The sequence below is a fragment of the Pelecanus crispus genome, chromosome 1 (genome assembly GCF_030463565.1).
Source record: "Pelecanus crispus isolate bPelCri1 chromosome 1, bPelCri1.pri, whole genome shotgun sequence".
In the NCBI taxonomy this organism is placed as follows: Eukaryota; Metazoa; Chordata; class Aves; order Pelecaniformes; family Pelecanidae; genus Pelecanus; species Pelecanus crispus.
In genome coordinates, this window is record NC_134643.1 from 158,054,101 (window position 1) to 158,073,111 (window position 19,011).

Sequence of the window (19,011 nt, forward strand, 5' to 3'; positions counted from 1 at the left end):
GGACCAGCCATTTTGGTGACTGCAGACAGGCCTTTCGCAGCCAGGAGCGGGGTTTCTAGCATTTAGCCTTGCAGGCTGAGATATCCTGGGTTAAGGCTAGGAGCTTAGCCCTCCGTCAGGCCCCGGCGCCTCGTGGCAGCGATGGCCGCTGAAGGGCCAGGTTTGGCAGAGCGTGGGGGGCTTAACTGTGCTCTGTCCTCCCTCCACAGCTCACCCCCCGGTGCCGGCCCCGGAGCGGCCCACCGCCACGGTCTCGCCCCTGCGGACGCCCAGCTCGCCCTCCCGCCTGCCAGCGGCAGCCATCCGGCCTCACCCCGCCGTCTCCCCGCAGCACGGCCACCAGCCGCCCGCCCCGGGAGCCCGGCCCCTCATCCCCCTCACCTCCGCCGCCGCCGCCATCACCCCGCCCAACGTCAGCGCGGCCCACCTCAACGGCGAGGCAGGCGGCGGGCCCCTGGGTGGCCCTGTCACCCCTGGCCCCGCCGGCAAGGCTGAGGAGAGGAAGAATGAGAAGGTAAGGGCCGCTGCACCCCGTGCTCCCACCACCTCTCCCTCCCATGGGGCTGTTGAGGAGGGATCCTGTGGCCGCCTGGGAGGGCAGAAGCTGGTTTTCATCGCCTACCAGCTTGGACATCCTTGTTTCACATTATTTTCACGCCTCATCCTTCTCCCCCGCCGCCAACCATCCCCAACACTACTCTCGCGTTACCTGCTCATGGGTGGGAAACGAGTGGAGCCACTAATGGACTGAAATTGTATGTTTCTTCCAAAGACCAGCACCCAGATCTGCAAATTTGCAGTGGTGCAGCAAGTTGTTATAGCGGGCTCTCGGTCATCGAAACCTGATGGCCAAGTCCGAAGCCATCTGTCCTGCTACGTGGAAGAAGCTGATGGTGGTACCAGCCCCGGGGCAGGTGCCACAGGCAGAGTAAAACAGCGGCCTGGGAGCAGCAGGAGCTGTTTTACCGCTTCAGAAACATCTCTGTTTCTTGCAGACACTTTCCTTGCCGTGGCACAGCCAAATGGGGAGAAGGGAATTAAATATAGCTTGTTGGGACACAGGTGCGACGCACTGTAGCTTCAATCTCTTGGGAGCCAGCAGTGGGACCGATAGCTGAGTGCCCGTCCCTTGTCCCTCTTGCTAAGGAAAGCCAGCGCGGAGAGCTGCTTTAAGTGCCCAGCCTTTTAGGTTCTTGGCAAATATTTTGCTTTCACCAAATGTTTGTATTGTGTTAGCAGTTCCCATTTATCAATGCTGAGGGTTATCTCCATACTGCCTAGCAGAGCCCACTGATACAAACTGCATGCTGGAAGCAAGATCCTGGTTTGTATCTGAGTAGGAGGAAAAGAAGTGGGGGCTTGCTTTTCCTTTGAACCTGCAAAAAATCCTTTCCATATATTGCCCCAGTTTTTCTGTGGTGATAGGCACTTATGGGGTAAACATTTACTTTGTACATGGTAATTCTGAGATTGCATGTTTCACATGTGGTCAGAGTCACAGATAACCCCTAGTTTCACAAGATGAGGAATACAAGTTTTAAAATCCTTTCCTTAATCCCATCTTGAATTTTCTCTGAGTGCCTTTCGGTGAAAGAAGAAGGGTGTAGAACTTCTGCCCGGGATGTGAAATTTAGGTACTTGTTTACAAAGAATGACTTCCAAGTGTGCATCAGGGACTGCATGCTGTGCGAGCAGAACAATACCTGCTACTTCTGCAATCCCAAGGAAGTGTAGGATATTTGGCAGAAGGTGGTAGATCTGCACGTTACCTCAGAGCTTTTGTACTGGCTTATTTAATACTTCCTAAAACATACACTATTCTGTAAGACCATATATTTTAATTCATGTGGGGCTGCACACTGAAATTTCCTAGGCAAAATTATAACAAGTCCCTTCCTAAGATACTGGTTAACCTTTCTCAAGCTGTTACAGCTTTAAGGTACTGAATTTGGATGCAGGGAAGTAAAGTTATGTGGTTTTTGAGCTCCATGCATGAAGGGGAGAAGCAAATAACATACTACATCATTGCAATGAGCACTGCCAGAGACCAATTCAGTACCTGGGAAGTATCAGAGAGAAGTGACAATAAAAATTTTCATCTTTGACTGGATCGGGTGGTGCATAACTGGCCTGTGCTGAACAATATATTCCTGAATCTCCTCCATGTCATATTTCACTTTCATTTTAGAAAGATCTGACTTAACTTCCTTTAGAAGTAGTGACTGATGTTTGGCCAGTTAAGTTGTGTTCCTGTTCTTTGCATAAACCCAAATATTTCTTTGAAGCAGTTGAGAGCTTGGATAATGCCAGACTAAAAGCCATATAGCTATTCAAAAAGGAATCTGTGAGTCAGAACTGGAGCCATATCTGGAACCACACTTGATATTTCCAAAGTAGGGGCTGGTTGGGCAGGTTTTTTGGTAAATAAGGAACAGTCATAACACTCAGAAGGAATATCTTTGGAGAGAGACAGTATCTGTTATCAGTACACCTGATAGGAAAGAACAGACAAGTCCGAGGGGCAAAAAACAGAAGCAGGGGCATAACTAGCAAACTGCCAGATGAGCAAAGACTGGAAGGAATTTATCTGAGTTCAGTTTCATTATATTAATCAGTCAGGTACTTTGAGATGAAAGGCACAGAGGGGATGTTAGTAAGAGGAGCAGTAATAAGGTCTTCAGCTCTACTGAACACAGGATGGAAGAAATGCACAGGTAATTATCTCCTGAGAAACTGAGATTAGCAAATCGTATCTGAGGTAAATTGTAATGTGCCATAAAATTAGCATTGTTGTTGGAATCAACAATTTTTGGTGTCCCATCAAATTATTTATTTTAATCCCAGTTTACGCCTTCTGGATTCTTTTGTAGGATTCCCTTGAGGATGAGGGCTGAATGATCAGAGGGAGAATGACTGTTTTGGGAAACATGGTCTTGTTATTAACTACATTTTTCTTTCACACACTGATTGTCAGTGTGAGTTCACTATGGTACAGAGGGCACATAGTAGGTAGGAAGAAGTAGTTTGCATTTGGGGATGGACATGCTGAGGATCCACTGGTTTTCACAGTTCTGTTGTAGAAGGTGTTTCTTTTGAGGGCTGTGGAGATAAATTGCAATTTTTGCATTTATCACTGTGATATAGTCAGATATATTGGTTTTTGGGAAATTTTCTTCAGATGAGAATTTTAGCAAGGTTGTTTGGCTGCTTGAAGTCTGGGCTGGGAGACAGTGGGAAAAAGTATTTTAAGATATGTTCTTCTACTGATTTATGTTTTATGATTTCCCACCTAGATTCCACTCAAGGATACCAAATGTGACATCAAGGGGCAGCTGCTGTAGTGAGTCTGTATATGCTATTTGGGTTGCTTGTTCCAAGGCGGAATTGTCTTTACCTTGGGAACAGCCTTGCCGAGTGTACTGGTGAGGTCGTCACTGTTAATGCTTTTCTCTGTGAAAATGTTCATGTGCCAATACCACGGGTTCCTGTTGGTGTGCAGCAGTCACATATAGGCACATACCAAGATTTCTCTAAAATCAAGTGACTCTGATTCCAATTTTTACTCTTGTTTCCTTGTGGTTTAAAGGCAAGTGGCAGAAATAATCCTAAGGATTATGGGTTTTAGCTCAGCAGGCATGGTTTTCTTGCTCATCTTCTATTAATAGGTCTATTTTTCTTACATTTCAAGCTCTCTACTTCAGCTTATTTCTTGAAGGTCTTGATCCAGACTTCCAAACCTGCAGGCACCTACATTCATTTAGGCACCCTAATAGTAATGTCTTACTGTCATACTCCTGCTGACTTAATCAGGAGGTAGAAGATGGCCTCCACGCCAGTCTTCACTTGTTGGTATGCACCTACCCCCGGAGGATCCTATCTGCAACTGGGCTTGTGCTCTGCTTCTCACCTCCTTGACCAGCCTCCTGTCCACTTAAGGAACAGTTTCAAAGCTGCTCTCCTTTGCCAGCTACTGGTGGTAGCTGATGAAAGACTGAACAATAGATAGTGCTTAAGTCCACTGTGCAACAGTGCTTGAAAAGTGCTCAGGCAGCTGAGCAGGCTTCGAAGTAGAGCACTTGAAAATCAAAGCTGTTTCAGTGCTATGTGGACACAGTACAAAGCAGCAGGAAAGGTGGCTCACACAGAGGTAGCGCAGACAGTACAGGAATAACAAGTTGGGGACTGAATAAAGGCAAGGGAGCATGGCAGAAGTCAAGGAGGTAACGGGGGTCAGGGCAGCACAGGAGAGAGAAGAGCATTAGCAGCTGCCAGGAGATATAGCAGGGGACACTGGAGAAGGGGTGCCAGTGGGGAGGGTGGAGGTGAAGGTGCTCTGTAAAGCCCATTGGAGAGGGGTCCTGAAACAGGGAAGTTGGAATATAGGGGCCGAAATTTATCTAAAGAAGGCAGTTGAAGAGAGCAAGGTGTAAAGGAGACTCTTTCTTCTTTTTCTCAAATATTTCCTGCTTGAGGCCAATTTTTCTTCTTTTCCAAGAAGGAGGTTTCCTTCCCCAGAAAGAAAATAATAATTCTCCCCCAAATTCACTCTATTCCATGTCAGCAACTGGAGGGTTCCAAAGACATCACAGGGGCAGAAGGGAGGTAAAACAGAGAACAAATGGGGAACACTCTGTTTCCTTTTAAGGGTGGAGAGTGGTATCATGGGTCCTTTGAGCTCTCACTTTATCATTTGCTAATAATATCTGCATGTGTAACCATCTGAAACTCAGAGAATTCAATCCCGGTTCCCGAATCTTCTGAACATCCGAAAGAAAGGCATAGAGATACCAGCTGTGGAATGGAAGCAAAACCCTGTGTTTTGGGGGCTTTTTTAAATAAGGACCCTGCTTTTTCAGTCATGATGAGCACTGCCCAAGTTCAACTGGTAGATTACAGCTGAGAGCTTGTAATTATGGCATGACTACTGCTTTGACCTCGGTCACTTTTGCTATAATAGCTTCTGCTGTACATAATCTGGGCTGATGCTTAATACCTCTGATAAAACCACTTGTTTGAATGAATTAATGCATTTCTCATTAAATGTGCTCCTCATTACATTAATCAAATCAAGCAAATCATACTGGGTGGTTTGACGACAGTAATTAAACTTTCTTTAAAATCCACTCATTTGGCTTTTGATGAGGATTTTGATTAAACTCTTCCAAAATGTCTGGCCCAATATGTGATAAAAAGGAAAATAAGAGCTTGCACTAGCAAGCAAGCCATTAATTGATCACTGAGTTACAGCAAATTCCTTACTGTTTTACCTAGCCAGAGTATATAGAAAAATTTGAAAATTGGCAATGTAAAATTAAATGTTTCTTACAAGTCTGCAGAGAGAACAGATCTGTTTGCAGCTTTAAATTTAGTAACTGTGTCCCTGGAATATATAGAGAATCTGGATAAGCAAGTCACAACAAATGGGAAAATACACTGGGCTGCTGTTTACTGATGTTCAAATAACAAGAGACACATCTTCAGAAAATGGCTTTGAACATGCACTAGCAGTTTTGCATGTGAAGACTAAATCAGTAAACATCTGTCTGTTCTCACCAGTGTCACTTTCTCAAATATCGGCCCTTCTCCCCAAAATAGCGGCATTCTTCAAATGATACAGTATGTTGGGCTTGATCCTGGTGTCAGGACTACGTTACAAAATAGAACAAGCCAAGGCCTGTTTTCTGGCCCTGCAAGTGTCCCTGCATGACTTGCATCCACACTTCTAAGCTTTCTTCTCAGCCCAAAATAGGGTGACTGCATCTAGACTGCTTATTGAGAACAGTCCTGGTACGTGGTATGGCCCAAACCGCGCCCGTACGTTGTCCTGGGAGAGTGCTAGTTAACATAGCTAAACCCACAACGGTTAATGGATGCAGACCAGGGTTTGATGCTAAATCATGACCTTGTTTTATATGCCAGTACAGACATGACCAGAGCGACTTCCCTTTCCACCACTCCCCCTTTCTGCCAGTGCCTTCCTCTGCTTTCCCTGATTTGCAGACCAGTGCCTGATCCCACTAGGCAATGTCCCTCGGTGCAGACCTGCCACCTGCGCGCTTAGTTGCCCACCCTGGCTTTATGTAGGGTTGGAGACTAGATCAAAGGTCCTTTCAAAATTTGGCTTTGTAAACTCTGAGTTGCTGTTTGACCTTAGTTCGTATTAAAGCTGTCTGTTTAAGCTATCAGTTGGTAGAACTGAAACTGCCTGAAGTACCTGATCCTACATGATAGTGAACCTTCAGTTTTCACTTACTAAGTGTTAGTCTCTGCATTGCTACTTCTTTTCATATTAACTCATCCCTGAGTGAAAAGGGTTTGTTATCACTTCATATCCACTAAAGAAATTTAATTCCTTATCCAGAAAATGGAAGATCAGGCTCAAAATTGAGGCACTGAGCACTTGCAAGGACTTTGTAGGTATGAAATGACATAACAAAAATAGTGGTCACCCTGGGATGAGTAAAGGAAGCTAAGGACAGAGTTGCTGAAAGTAGATTTTTCAGATACCAAGTCAATATGTCTGACTGAATTATTGGAAGAGGAATTCAGTCTTCCTAGCAGATATTAAATGATTTAATATTTTTCACTTTGTAGCAGTTCACCTAAGAAAGCCCCCTAAGTTGTACATGAAATGGAAAGATAACAACTAAGTGACTAAATGAAAGCAGCGCAAGACATAAGAATGAACAACTTGCACAAGAGCAGAAGAGCCTGGTTTGAATTCTTAGATTAAGTGTATCAAAATATAGAAAGCACTAAGAGGAAGCAACATTGGAATAGTAATGTAAAGATTTGTTTCAAAAAGATAAAGAATAAGTTCCGTGATAACTAATTTGCTTTGGTACTCTATACAGATATCTGAGTTGAACTTGGAGCCACCAACACCAACATTTCACCGACCATTTTCAGAGTCAGATTTGACTTTTCAGTTTAACATGTGTGCCAGTTTGTTCTTCGGTAAGAATGCTTTAATCTGGAATATTTTAGTTCAATTCTCTCAAGGCTTGTGCACAGAATACATACTGTTAATCCATTTCCTCTCAACAAAGGCGAGGGGGCTGTCTTCATCACAAATGAGCCACTGCTTCCCATGCTCCAGAAAGCGAATCTTGGCTCTGTGACCAGCAAGTGATTCACCAGAAACTTGGCCAGGGAGTGGAAACCTCTTTTTCTGGTCATGCGAATTCAGGCCACAAAGTTCTGTTTTAGGGCAGAGAACTCGTACTTAAAATCTCTCCAGCACCTTTGCCTTCATCATTAGAGTTCAATTTAAAAGGACAAAAACCTGGCAACTTGCTGATGAATATTTTAAGGCTGGCAAATAACCCAGCCAAAAGCATGAGCCCCAGCTGTCAAAACACAGAAAACTTCAGCTTTACAATAAAACAGATTTCTGTTATTTCTGACTGGCTAGGATTCTTTCGCTTAGATCAAGGGCACTAAGCCATTGATCAAAATTTCTTTTTCTTCTTCGCATTTTTGATGTTAGGAAATGCTTTCAAACTCCCCACAGATATTTCAAGCGTTGACTTTGCTGCCAAGCAGTCTCCAAAAGCTATTCCTCTTCTCTCTCCTCTCCCCCCACCTCTGCTTATCTGCCTTATAGTGCTGTCACAGGATTTCTCAAGTGTCCGCAGTGGATTTCTCTAACGCCGTTTCGAGTGGTTCTGTGCTGCATTCTGCAGCCGTAAGGGGAAGAGGATCCAGGGGAGGTGAGGATGGAGAGTGCTTTAGCTTCGGGAGGAAATTCAGTTTATCTACTAACTGGAGACGAAGCTGTTTGGATGCCAAGGCACAGCGTTCTTCTGGCACCAGTAGAGACCTAATTTTATAACACAGAGGACCCATGGACTTTTACTAAATGCTTAGTGCTGCTTGGAGAAGAAAGTAGAACTGACAAAAGAAAGAGCATGCAAGGGAGCACTGGAAGCAGAAGGCTGGAGGCGTGTGTATGCGCAAGTGCATGTGCATGTCTGTGTGTGAGCATCCCGGCACTGGCGTTCCCATGGCATTCCCCCGCCTGCAGAAGGAATCACGCAGGACCAGATGGCTGGATGGGGCCAGTCTGTGGGAGGGGATAGCAAGCATCTCCTTGGATTAGTCGGGTGAAATGTAAGTGCTCTCGTGGTATCGATGGGAGACATTCACACATTCCAGCTGTTGAGGGATCATAGGGACCGGCCAGTCCCCACCCCACACCGCACAACTCTGCAGCTGAGCATCCCATCACAGCTTCTGCCCTCTCCCTGCCCTGTTCCTGAAGAACATGGTTTGATCCCTCATTCCCTCATAACATCAAGCTCCCAAATCCCATGCAGAGGTAAAAAAAAAACAGAGTGCAAATGCTGTGCCTGTCCCTGTCCTCCACTTTCTGCCTTGGAGCGATAACACACAGGGCTGCCACTGCCCCACCACTCCTAGGAAGGAAGACATGCAGGATGAAACCATTCCAGCAGAAAAACAGAGTAAGAAGCTGGATGCCTTGAAAACAATGAAACAACTTGCAATGTGTCAGAGTTGGTGGCATCTTGGCCTCCCATGTGGCCAGGACTCATTTGCTTTTCCTCAGTGGTTTTCCAACTATGAATTCGCAAGCCAGTAAGTCTTAAACCACCAAGAGGCAATAGAGATTATTCACTGAGATACAAATATCTTAAGTGCCAATGCAGCTGTTTCATGGAGACAAAGTTTGAACTTTCCTGTGAAAATTGGCTATAATCAACTTTTCAGTGGCCATGTTTCTTTTTTCAGTCAGTTACTGGTATTTTTCCTTGCTTTTCTCTATAGTTACGCATAATTGGTGGGTTAAAATACCTAGCGTCAATGCAGAAATACTTCAGTAAGCTCTGTTAGAAGAATTACGTAAACAAAATGAAATTGCAGTTTCTGACAAACATTAATACTGTAGCAACATCATGTTATAACAGACAACAGATATCTGTGGCAAGTTTCTGTTTTTATCATGTAACTTGAGGGCATAACCAAGTTATAGCAAAGGGATATTTATCTTATTTTGTACGTTTTTGTTTATTTTTCATTTTGCAGTAGCAGCAGAAAGATTCACCAGCCCTCAGCTTTTCTTTTGCCAAATGGTAAAGCCACTTTAAAGTCAGTCTGGGTTGGGTTTTTTTGACTGAATGTCTCAAGCATCTAATAATTCCCTTCAGACCAAGTCAAGACATGGAGTCAGTGCTGGTCTCTGAAGGACTGAAAAAAAAAATGCTCTTATTATGCCCTCTGGATAAAAGATCAGTCTCAGGAATTCAGAAAGTACACCATGCAAAAGTTGCTTTTCAGACACTATGTCTGCAGGCTGCCTGTAATCAATTAATATACTGTGTCAAGCAGTCAACCTTTTAAAAACCAATTCATTATAAAGGCAGAACTCAACCTGTTTCTTTGCTTTTTTGCATATATTTTGTTTGGTTCATATTCACTGGTAAAGTTTCTGTAAGTTAAGACTACAGAAGCTAAAATATTAACCTTCACTCACAGCTCACTGTATTCAGCATGCTAGCAGCAGACTGGCATTGGGCTTCATCACAGATACCCCAGGGAGAGAAGAAGTAATTTAATGCGAGTCCATGGCCAACTTATTTTGCAGTAAAGTAGATTTCCTGTACTGTAGTTTTTAGTCCCAATTCATGATCAGTTCAAAACTGGTATATTTTAAAATGGAACTAGCTGGCTTTTTTGATGACTTCAGAGATCTCTGGTCCCTCCTGTACAACATCATGTTATTCTTCATATCTTAAGTTTTGAGACAGAAAAGAGGGGAGGTCAGGCAGGCAGATCCTATCAACATGATGGTGCTTGCTGTGGCAAGGGAAACACATAAGCTAGGCTTTGATCAGGACATAAAAGAGAGAACTGATTTTCCAACTTTTTACATTTTTCTGAGTGGGTTTTATGTCTAAGCCAGATACTCCTGGTTGGCAGGCTTAGATGCAGCCTGGCTGAGAGATACAGCTGGCCAGCAGGGAAAGTGGCACAGAGAAGGTAGGAAGGATGGTGGCCCTGCAGGCCTGGGATGGGTTTCCATTCACCAGCCATGAGAAAGTCAGATGTATGCTGACTACCCACCACAGATGTCTGTCTAATTTTTCTTAAAATTGTTCAATTAAGATCGTTCCACAACTTCCCTGAGCAATCTATTCCTGTCCCTTTGTATTCCTAGGGCCAGAAAATTCCCTATTATCCCTCCTGAATCTTTTATGGTTACAAATGAATCTTGCTTCTTCATGTCCTGCTCCAGATGAACAGCTGATCAGCTTTCTCCCGACAGCCTTCCACATATTAGAGAACTAATAATGTGTTCAGTCCTCAAGGATTCTCTTCTTTCAACCTCACTGAGCCCAGTTCCTAGCCTTTCTTCACAGGTAATGCTGTCTAGGCCTCTGATTACACTTTCAGCTCTCCTCTGGGCAGTCTTCAGCTTGCTGGGCTCTTAAAGAGCAGCACCCCAGAGTGGCGTTTCTGCTGAGACCTTGTTAGTGCCAATTAGGATGGAATAAGCAATTTCCATGACTTACATATAAGACGTTTGTTAATGTGTTCCCAAATGAAGTTCACCTTTTTCTCAGCAGCATCTTGACTCACGCCCAGCTTGTGATCCAATATAACTCCCGTGTCTCTTCTTGCAGAGCTGCTGGCTGGCCAGTCACTCCTCATTTTCCATCTGTGCATTTGATTTCTCCTTCCTAACAGTAGCATGTTATGCTTGTCTTTGCAGATTTCACCGTGGTGATTTGGGATGATTTCTCCATTTTAGGAAAATTGTTCTGAATTCTCACCCAGTTCATCTTTCTGTTGTGGGTTAACCCTGGCAGGCAGCTTAGGCTCACACAGCCGCTCACTCCCTGCCACAGTGGGAAGGGGAAGAGAATCAGAAGGGTAAAAGTGAGAAAATTCATGAGTTGAGATAAAGACACTTTAATAGGTAAAGCAAAAGCTGCACATGCAAGCAAGGCAGAACAAGGAATTCATTCACTACTTCCCATCAGCAGGCAGATGTTCAGCCATCTCCAGGAAAGCAGGGCTCCATCATGCATAATGGTTACTTGGGAAGACAAACACCATCACTCCGAATGTCCCCCCTTCCTCCTTCTTCCCCCAGCTTTATATGCTGAGCCTGACGTCATATGGCATGGAATATCCCTTTGGTCATTTGGGGTCAGCTGTCCCAGCTGTGTCCCCTCCCAGCTTCTTGTGCACCCCCAGCTTACTTGCTGGTGCAGTGGTGTGAGAAGAAGAAAAGGCCTTGACTCGTGTAAGCACTGCTCAGCAATAACTAAAACGGGGTGTGCTATTGCCCTTGTGTAGTCACAAATCCAAAACATAGCACCATACAAGCTACTATGAAGAAAATTAACTCCATCCCAGCTAAAACCAGTACACCTTCCAGCTGCTTGCAGACTTAATCAGCTCAGTGCCCACTGCTGGTTTTAGAAGTGCACTCTCTAGCTCACCTACCAAGTAATTAATTAAAAGATTGACTAGTACTGGGACTGAGACAAGCCCTGTTGGTACCTACTTGAAATGTCCTCTTGGTTTGACAGAAAATCATTAACTGGAAAACACTGCAAAACAACTGGTAGCATCTGGTTATCTGCAGTTTGAGTTCTTGCGTGTATGCTGCCAAGTTAAAAAGAGAGAGAGTGCAAGACTGGAAGGGACCCCTCAAACACACACATTGCTGTCCTAGCAGGAAGAAGTTGAAAGAACAAACTTGTGCAAGATATTCATCATATTGCCTGCTCTGCTGTGGGAAGATTGTCAGATACAGCAAAGTAATCATAGTACAGGAGCTTGGATAGAAGTTGTGATTGCTTAACTAATGGACTACTAATTCTGTTATCTTTATAGGCAGAGACACTCCAATCAACCATGATCAAATTGAAGATGAGACAATTCTAAGTCAATGTTTACCCACACTGTTTTGCTAAAATGAAAATAAGAAAGGCTGTCAGTCTATACAGACCATCAGTCAATCAACCACTGCAGTCAAGGGGAAATCTTGCCCTGTTATCTGACTTGTGTAAAGGGGTTTTCATCTTCATCTATGGTAGGCAGGCTTGGAGGTGGACTATTACGACAAACCTGTCATTTCTGCTGCAGTGGAGTAGTGATTGTATCTTTATATAGTTTCCATCATTTTCAGATGTGAGGTGTATGTGACCAACATCTTCACAGAGGCATTTTGAGTTTGTGTGTTACAATTGACTATTTCTTGCTGTTAGTTGGCAGGATCCACCTTTCATTTCAGGTCACACTGGCCTTTTCTGCATTAGTCAACTAGCTGGCAGAGCAAAGAGGAATATACCATATATGCGGTGTTGTTGCTAATTATTTCTGCAGTAGTCACATGTGAAAACACCAACCAGACATTGGTGCCTCATTGTGTAGCACGCTCCAGACAAGCAACAAATGAGCCATTCGTGTCCAGAGACCTCTTGAGGCTACAGATGTGAATATATGTGTAACCCATGTGAGATACCACTCACTGGATGCACCACTGAAAGTATCCTACTACCAACTTTGACATAAAGCGTGTCTTCCAATATCTTGGGTTACCCAAATCAACTTAAGCCTGACATTTGAGTTAACGTGTTTTGTCTCGCAGTTGGAGTGGGCTGAGGAAATGGAGAATATTGGCTTAGGTGGCACACATGACAGGTGGTAATTATTCAAATCAGTGCAACTCAGTTGCATTTAATTACATGGTCATACCTGCAGGTTATGTGTCAGGGAAGAAAAAGTGGATAAAACACGCAAAGGAAGGGAGGATAGAAGGGAGGGATGGGACTTAGTGCAAAAGGAAAAATAGCCACAGTGCTGTTGACTCCCCTTCCCTGCTTTTACCCTGGTTTGTTCCCTGTATTTTCCATTGATTATCCTTCTTGCTCACCTCTTTAATTTGAGAAAGGAGAATGTCGTACTCCTAAAGACCTGCCTTTAGCATAAGGGTATTGGGATTTTTTTTAGCAAATGGTCTTTGACGGCTCCATTTTTATTTTTTAAGTAACAAAAAGACAAAACTAGGAAAAAAGATGAAATCCAATTTTTGCTGAAGAGGATGCTCTTATTACAAATGCTGCCAGGGCTTGAGCAGCTTCTAGCAAGGCTTTTGCTATCGCAAAGCTTACTAGTAATTACAACCCAAGTGTTGTGACATTTGGAAAGCCACCGTGCCTTGGTCACTTTATCAAAGAAATTGTCATTTACATGCCGGGGCATTCCTCTGACACTGACAGCCACTTACTTTGCAATTCTTTAAAATGATTCTGGCATTCTCTCTTCAGTTTTTAAAGAGCATACGTGATCAATTTGTCCCTATAAGAGAAAAGGACTTCAGCCACCTCAGTGTGTCCCAGGAGTAATTTATAGGGCATTGCTTGGAAACGTAGTAGAAATGCCTGTAGCACAGCTGACAGGGGAGGTTGCAGAAACCTCAGCTGCTTTGCGTGCAAAGCTTATGCACCATAATAATTGATCACACCTCAGTGCACCGGACAACAGCTCTGTCCCTGTGCTGTGCTGCCGGGTGCAGTGAGGCCTGCGATGCTCATGGATACGGAGCACCTGGGACTCTGGGCACACCCATGGGTGCTGGGAGAATAAGCTTCCCCTTACTCCCAGAAAAGAAGCCATTGGTTTGAATGCGTTGGTATATCTCTTCTTGATGCTAATAAAGTGTCACTTGACACACTCTCATAAGGGCAGGAGGGAGCAGGGGCAAGACCTGACTTTTTTTTTATGCACAAAATACATACTGTTTCTTGGATGCTCAGATTTGGTGCTATGGGAGCTGCCGAAACTGGAGAGCAGCATTTAGAGAGCGCAAAATTTTCATGCTCATGGCTTTGATGGTGTCAAGGACCTGCTTCTACAATGCCAGACCATCTGAGAACCATCAGGACTCCTCTTGTTCCCGCCCCTCACCCGGTTCAGGCTGCCCCAGCGGCAATGCGAAGCCCAGCTCATTTTCAGAAATAAGTTCCCTGAGCCAGAGGAGCTTCTGCTTTCATCGTCTCTAGGCCACAGTCCGTGCGGGTGTGATATGTTCTGTCAGTCTCAGCTGACTCCTCAGTCTCTAGCTAAATGCATCTTTTATGAACTGATGAATTGTCTGTAGGAATTATTTCACTGTAATGTGTTCCAGTGCCTAGTACCCGCAAATCCTGTCAATTTTTCATTGTCCACAGACAGCCCTTTTCCTCTTCCATAGGGAATTGATTTTGAGAGAAGAATATACCTCCTGTGATGCCTGAATTTTCCACAGGCAATCTTCCCTCTGAGTGCAGGCCAGGCCAATACCATTTAGTTTGTTGGAAGTGCTGAAATTACAGCCTGAGGTGGCACAGCTGCTGGAACAATATCAACCAAGTGGGAATAGATACATCAGTAACAAGGGACAAGATGACCTCCACTAATCCAAACCTTTTACCCACATGTTTCTGCTTTCCATAAAAATACAAGTCTCACTTGCCTGTCATTTAATAAGATTACAAAGCAAGACCAAGCAATTTTAACTGTTTGCTTCTGAAATGAAATCCATCCCTTGTGAGTGGGGAGAGCCAGAGCTAACTACGTGTAAGATTAGAATATGGCAAAGCACATCCTGACTTCTGTCACTGATTCTCTTTCATTCAGGTGTTCAGTGAGTGAGCTTGCTCTGGCTTTCTGCGAAATGTGAGTGTTGCTCCCGGTGCTCCCCAGGACCAATAAATCTTTTTCACTTCCTTACGAGAGACAAGGAGCAGCAAGCTAACCAGTCAGTCTAAATCATCTTATTTAAAAACACTAAGTAGTTTGTCTAACAGTTAATGTATTTATACATCTTTTTCTCATTTCAGAGTCCTGTGCTGTCAGTGAAGACAGATAGATTCTCCTTTAGTTTGAATAAATGAACCTAAAGTTTCAGAAGGATGCTCATACTCTGTCCAGCTGTTTTGCTTAAATTCTCTGGAAAGTACAGTTAGTCTACAACAGTTGCCTAAATCATCTAGTCATAGTTGATTTATATTAAAACAAAGGTTTAACATTTGCTGGGCTTCAGTTTAGGGTAGATCTTCAAGATACGGTGTAGCATTAGGTAGGAGACCCCCATGGTAGCTCCAAGGAAGCCCTTGGTATGTACAAAGGCAGTGCAGTGCCAGGTTAGGAAGCAAGCTGGGCTCTGGGAAGCAATAGGGCCTTGTCAGCCCCATCACCAGTACTTTTGTGGCTCCCTGGTGCAGGGTGAGCGCTGCAGCCCTCGATCTACAATATTTTGCACAGCAGAGATGGACCTGAGGAATCCAAATAGCAGTTGCAGGGCTGTGAAAGTGCTCTGGGGTTGCAGTTCCCAACCTTTTGTGTCTCTTCCTTGGCTGACACTACATCCTGCCAGCTGCCTTTTGCCCTCTCTCAGACCCCTGCAGCTGAGGAAGTCTCTGAACAGCTGATTTCCCAAAGCTGGGAGGGCATGGGGAGGGCTCATTCCTGGCTTTGTCCTGTTTCCTATGCTCTTGCTCAAATAGCTATTTTTTTTATCATACCAGTCATTCTCACTGTTTTTATCATCTCTTTGTAGTGAGGTGGAGTCCCCCTGTGTATGCTGTAAGTGCTGTTTCATTTACCTGTTGGGACTTCCTGAAGCAGAAGTTGGATCCATACCATTATTGTAATAGCACTTGCTAGATCTGTTATCCATTAATTTGTCTAATCCCCTTTGAACCTGTTTATACTTTTGGCTTCCATAATACTGTATGCAGTAAGTCTCCATTTAATTATGTGTTGTGTGAAAAAGTGCTTCCTATTTTTTAGTTTCGACCATTTGCCTATTGATCTTATTAGGTTTCCCCTAATTCCTGTACTGTGGGAGGTAACTGATCTGTTCCCAAGTTACCTTCTCTGTGGAGGCAGGGATCTTGTAGGCCACTATCATATTCCCTGTCAGCTGCCTGCTTTCCAAGCGGGTGTCTCCAATGTACAGGAGTTGTTCCACACCTCTCATGGTCCTCGCTGCCCTTCTCTGTGCTGTTCATAGTTCTGCAACATCCTACTCCAGCTGCGGTGGCCGGAACAGGACACAGCGTTCAGGAAGGTAGGCATGGCAGGGCTTCCCATGGTGCTGTTTTCTACAGATGGTTTTTACCTCTTTCTGTAGACTTTTCCTAACAATTTCCAGTCTTCTCTTTTGCCTTTTTGACACTGCTGAGCATCAGGTTTTAGGAGTGACTCCCTTTCTGTGTGAAAACAGGCAGTTTAGAGTCAATAGTAGCATGGGAATACTTGGGATTTGTATTCCCAGAGTGCACACTGCATTTGCTTTTTGGCCAGTTTCACAATGGGCATTAACTTTTCCTGAGTATGGAGGTTTCTTACCATTAAGGCTCTTCCTTTGTACTGGAATACATAATTCCCGTTTAATGTGGGGATAGAATTAAGTGCCTAGAAAATGGGATTCACAACATCTGACAAGCAGAACACGTGTCTAAGCCAGCAGGAGATACTGGTAAGGGAAGGGTGGCTTGGATCTTGTTTTTTCACTCTGAGGAAGTTACCTGCTTCCACTTGGAATTCATGGCTTGTGCCCAGCTCTGCAGGGGGCCAAGCTTTCCTTCCAGAAATAAAGAATGAGGATTTCTTATACAACTGAGCAGGAACTCTTGTTCATACCTGGGCATCCCACACTTGAAGCACTTGCATGAAACTCCTTTATTGAGTTTTCTGTCGAAATGAGATGGGAGCCCACGTTCCCCAGAGGAAGTATGTATGCTTTACGCCTCTCTGTATAGGCTGTGCAGGGAGCAGGAGAGTGGAGTGGAGAAGGGGAGATCTCAGTGCTTTGTGCTGAAATTCCCTTACTTGTTGTAGGATAATCAAACACCCAGTGGATTGCTGAGTGAAGAAGGGAGCTGAATGTCAAATGTGTGCAAGGATATCATGCCTACTCCCTTCTGCTGTGTCCCCAGAGAGGTTGCTCACACTTCAAAGGAAGAAATGGACTAAAATCAGGACTAAAACACACCCATCTGAGGTTAGTTCTAGAGATAGTGGCTGCTTGGAGATAAGTGGAAATGTTGCCACGGGCTTCATGAGAACCATGGTTTCACCAACTTCTTTAGTGTTGTCCTTGCATTTCACTTTATCAGTCAGTACACAATTTTGAGTTACTTCATCACAGCAGTAGTTTTCAGTTGCCTGGTGCTCTGTTTCAGCTGTTCCCATTAAAAAATATCACTGAAAACTGTTATTGGGGCATGGAGTAAGTTCCGTATCTTAACAGCTTTCCATCCTTTTCATAACCATCACCTATTCCCAACATACCAGACCAGAAAAAGCAATGAAATACAAAACTATCCATCCATCAGCTTCTCCCTCCATCAAACACAGAAAAAAGACAATATCAGTGTAGCAGATCATCTGTCCCTCATTCACCGTTGATTGTGTTAGTGTTCCTTTTACCTTCTGCTTGTTATGAATTCAGCAGCCTCCGGGAAGCTCACCAATAGCTGAGTCTCTCTGCTTCCTCTTCATTTTTTTTTCCCCTTTGAGCTAGCCTTTAACTTTGTTCCAGTGTTTGAAAGATCTAATATTCCATCTAAATTGAATATTCAAATATAGTTTTATATTCCCTCTTTATCTCCTTTAGTAGTCTCTATAGCCTTGCATCTGCCCCAGTTCAACAAAAGCATGTGATGAAGTGCCTATGTGCTTTGCTGTATTGGGACCTGAACACTGATTTTTTCTTCTCAGTTTTGTTTTCAAAACATTTGAAATTCCCATTCAGGTCTAGCTGCAAGACATTTTACTTCTTTTCTCCTGGCTTTAATACTAGTGACTGTAAGTCTAATATGTTTATGCCTGTATGTACGCATGTTACTATCATTGGGATTTGAAAGCTAAAGATATTATGATCTTAAAATCCTTTTTGTTCCTTGGCATGTAATTTGTATACCGAGATTATAATAGACTTCTGGCCAGAAGCAGTTGTCTCCATTAAAAATGAAATCTTTGGCAAGTATTTCCATACAATATATGATACAAAACTTGTCTTTCCCTAAAATCAGAAGTAATTGTGTCGTAAGTAATTACTGTTGTCTTGTTCAGTGTGTCATCTATGCCTCATGAGAAATAGTGGCAAACTGCAGATGATAAATACATATCCAAGACATCCCAGACCTGAAACTTTCCTTTGAGATGATGCTGGTTTGGTTTTTGTGCTTTTTAAATACTTATCAAAATCTCAAGTCAAATAATTTTACAGATTTTAAAAACCTGAATAGTTTTTTGCCTAAAAGATGTAATTCAAAATACCACCTACTCTTTCAATGCAAGCATCAATCACCAGTAGCCAAGTTGGAATCAGAATAAAAATGCACTGTTCTCCAGATACTAACTTAAATTTACTGAAACAAGTACTGACCAAATTAAACAAGCAATAAAAGTGGTGTTTCAGGGGTACTGACTGATAGATGAGTTCCTCATTTGTTCTGTAGGGCTCAGGGCAGCATTTAAACAGTTTTGTTTCTCTTCATTTTTAAATGAAACCTTTTTTCTCCCTCTGGGTCTCTTATCTATTGATGTAACTGGTGTTGCATGAGAAATTACCTCATCTCAATGGCTGGAGACAGTTTTTCTATCAGCTGCAGTAAGGTTTCCTCATTTATTTAATGAGCCTGGATAGGTAGGAAATTAAGTATTAGGAGCTGCAGATGAAGAAAACTAAACCAGAATTTTCTGTTTATTAGGGTGGTTAAAAAAAAAAAAAAATCTGTATCAATATAGCCAGTACATATAACTGGTATTTGGATTATGGCATGATTATTACTTTGCAGACGGGGGACTCCGTTATCACTCAGTCATCAAGGAAGTAGCTGCATTCTGTGCTCATCTCATCTCTGAAGCCGAAAGAAGAGCTGGTTATTATCTTCAAGTGGGGTTATTAATGAGGGGAAAAATCATCCCCAATTACTGTGAAGCAAAATATTTCAACATTTACATATCTGAGACTTTAATTTTGAT

At 43.5% G+C, this 19,011-nt stretch overlaps 1 protein-coding gene across 1 annotated transcript in view; it reads left to right on the plus strand.

Moving 5' to 3' along the window:
* Positions 1-19,011, plus strand: part of SH3RF3 (SH3 domain containing ring finger 3) — a 253,571-nt gene that overhangs the window by 219,260 nt on the left and 15,300 nt on the right. Inside the window, exon 9 of the mRNA XM_075724723.1 lies at positions 210-514. Within this exon, the coding sequence (XP_075580838.1) occupies positions 210-514 (305 nt within the window). The remainder of the gene's footprint in view (positions 1-209; positions 515-19,011) is intronic.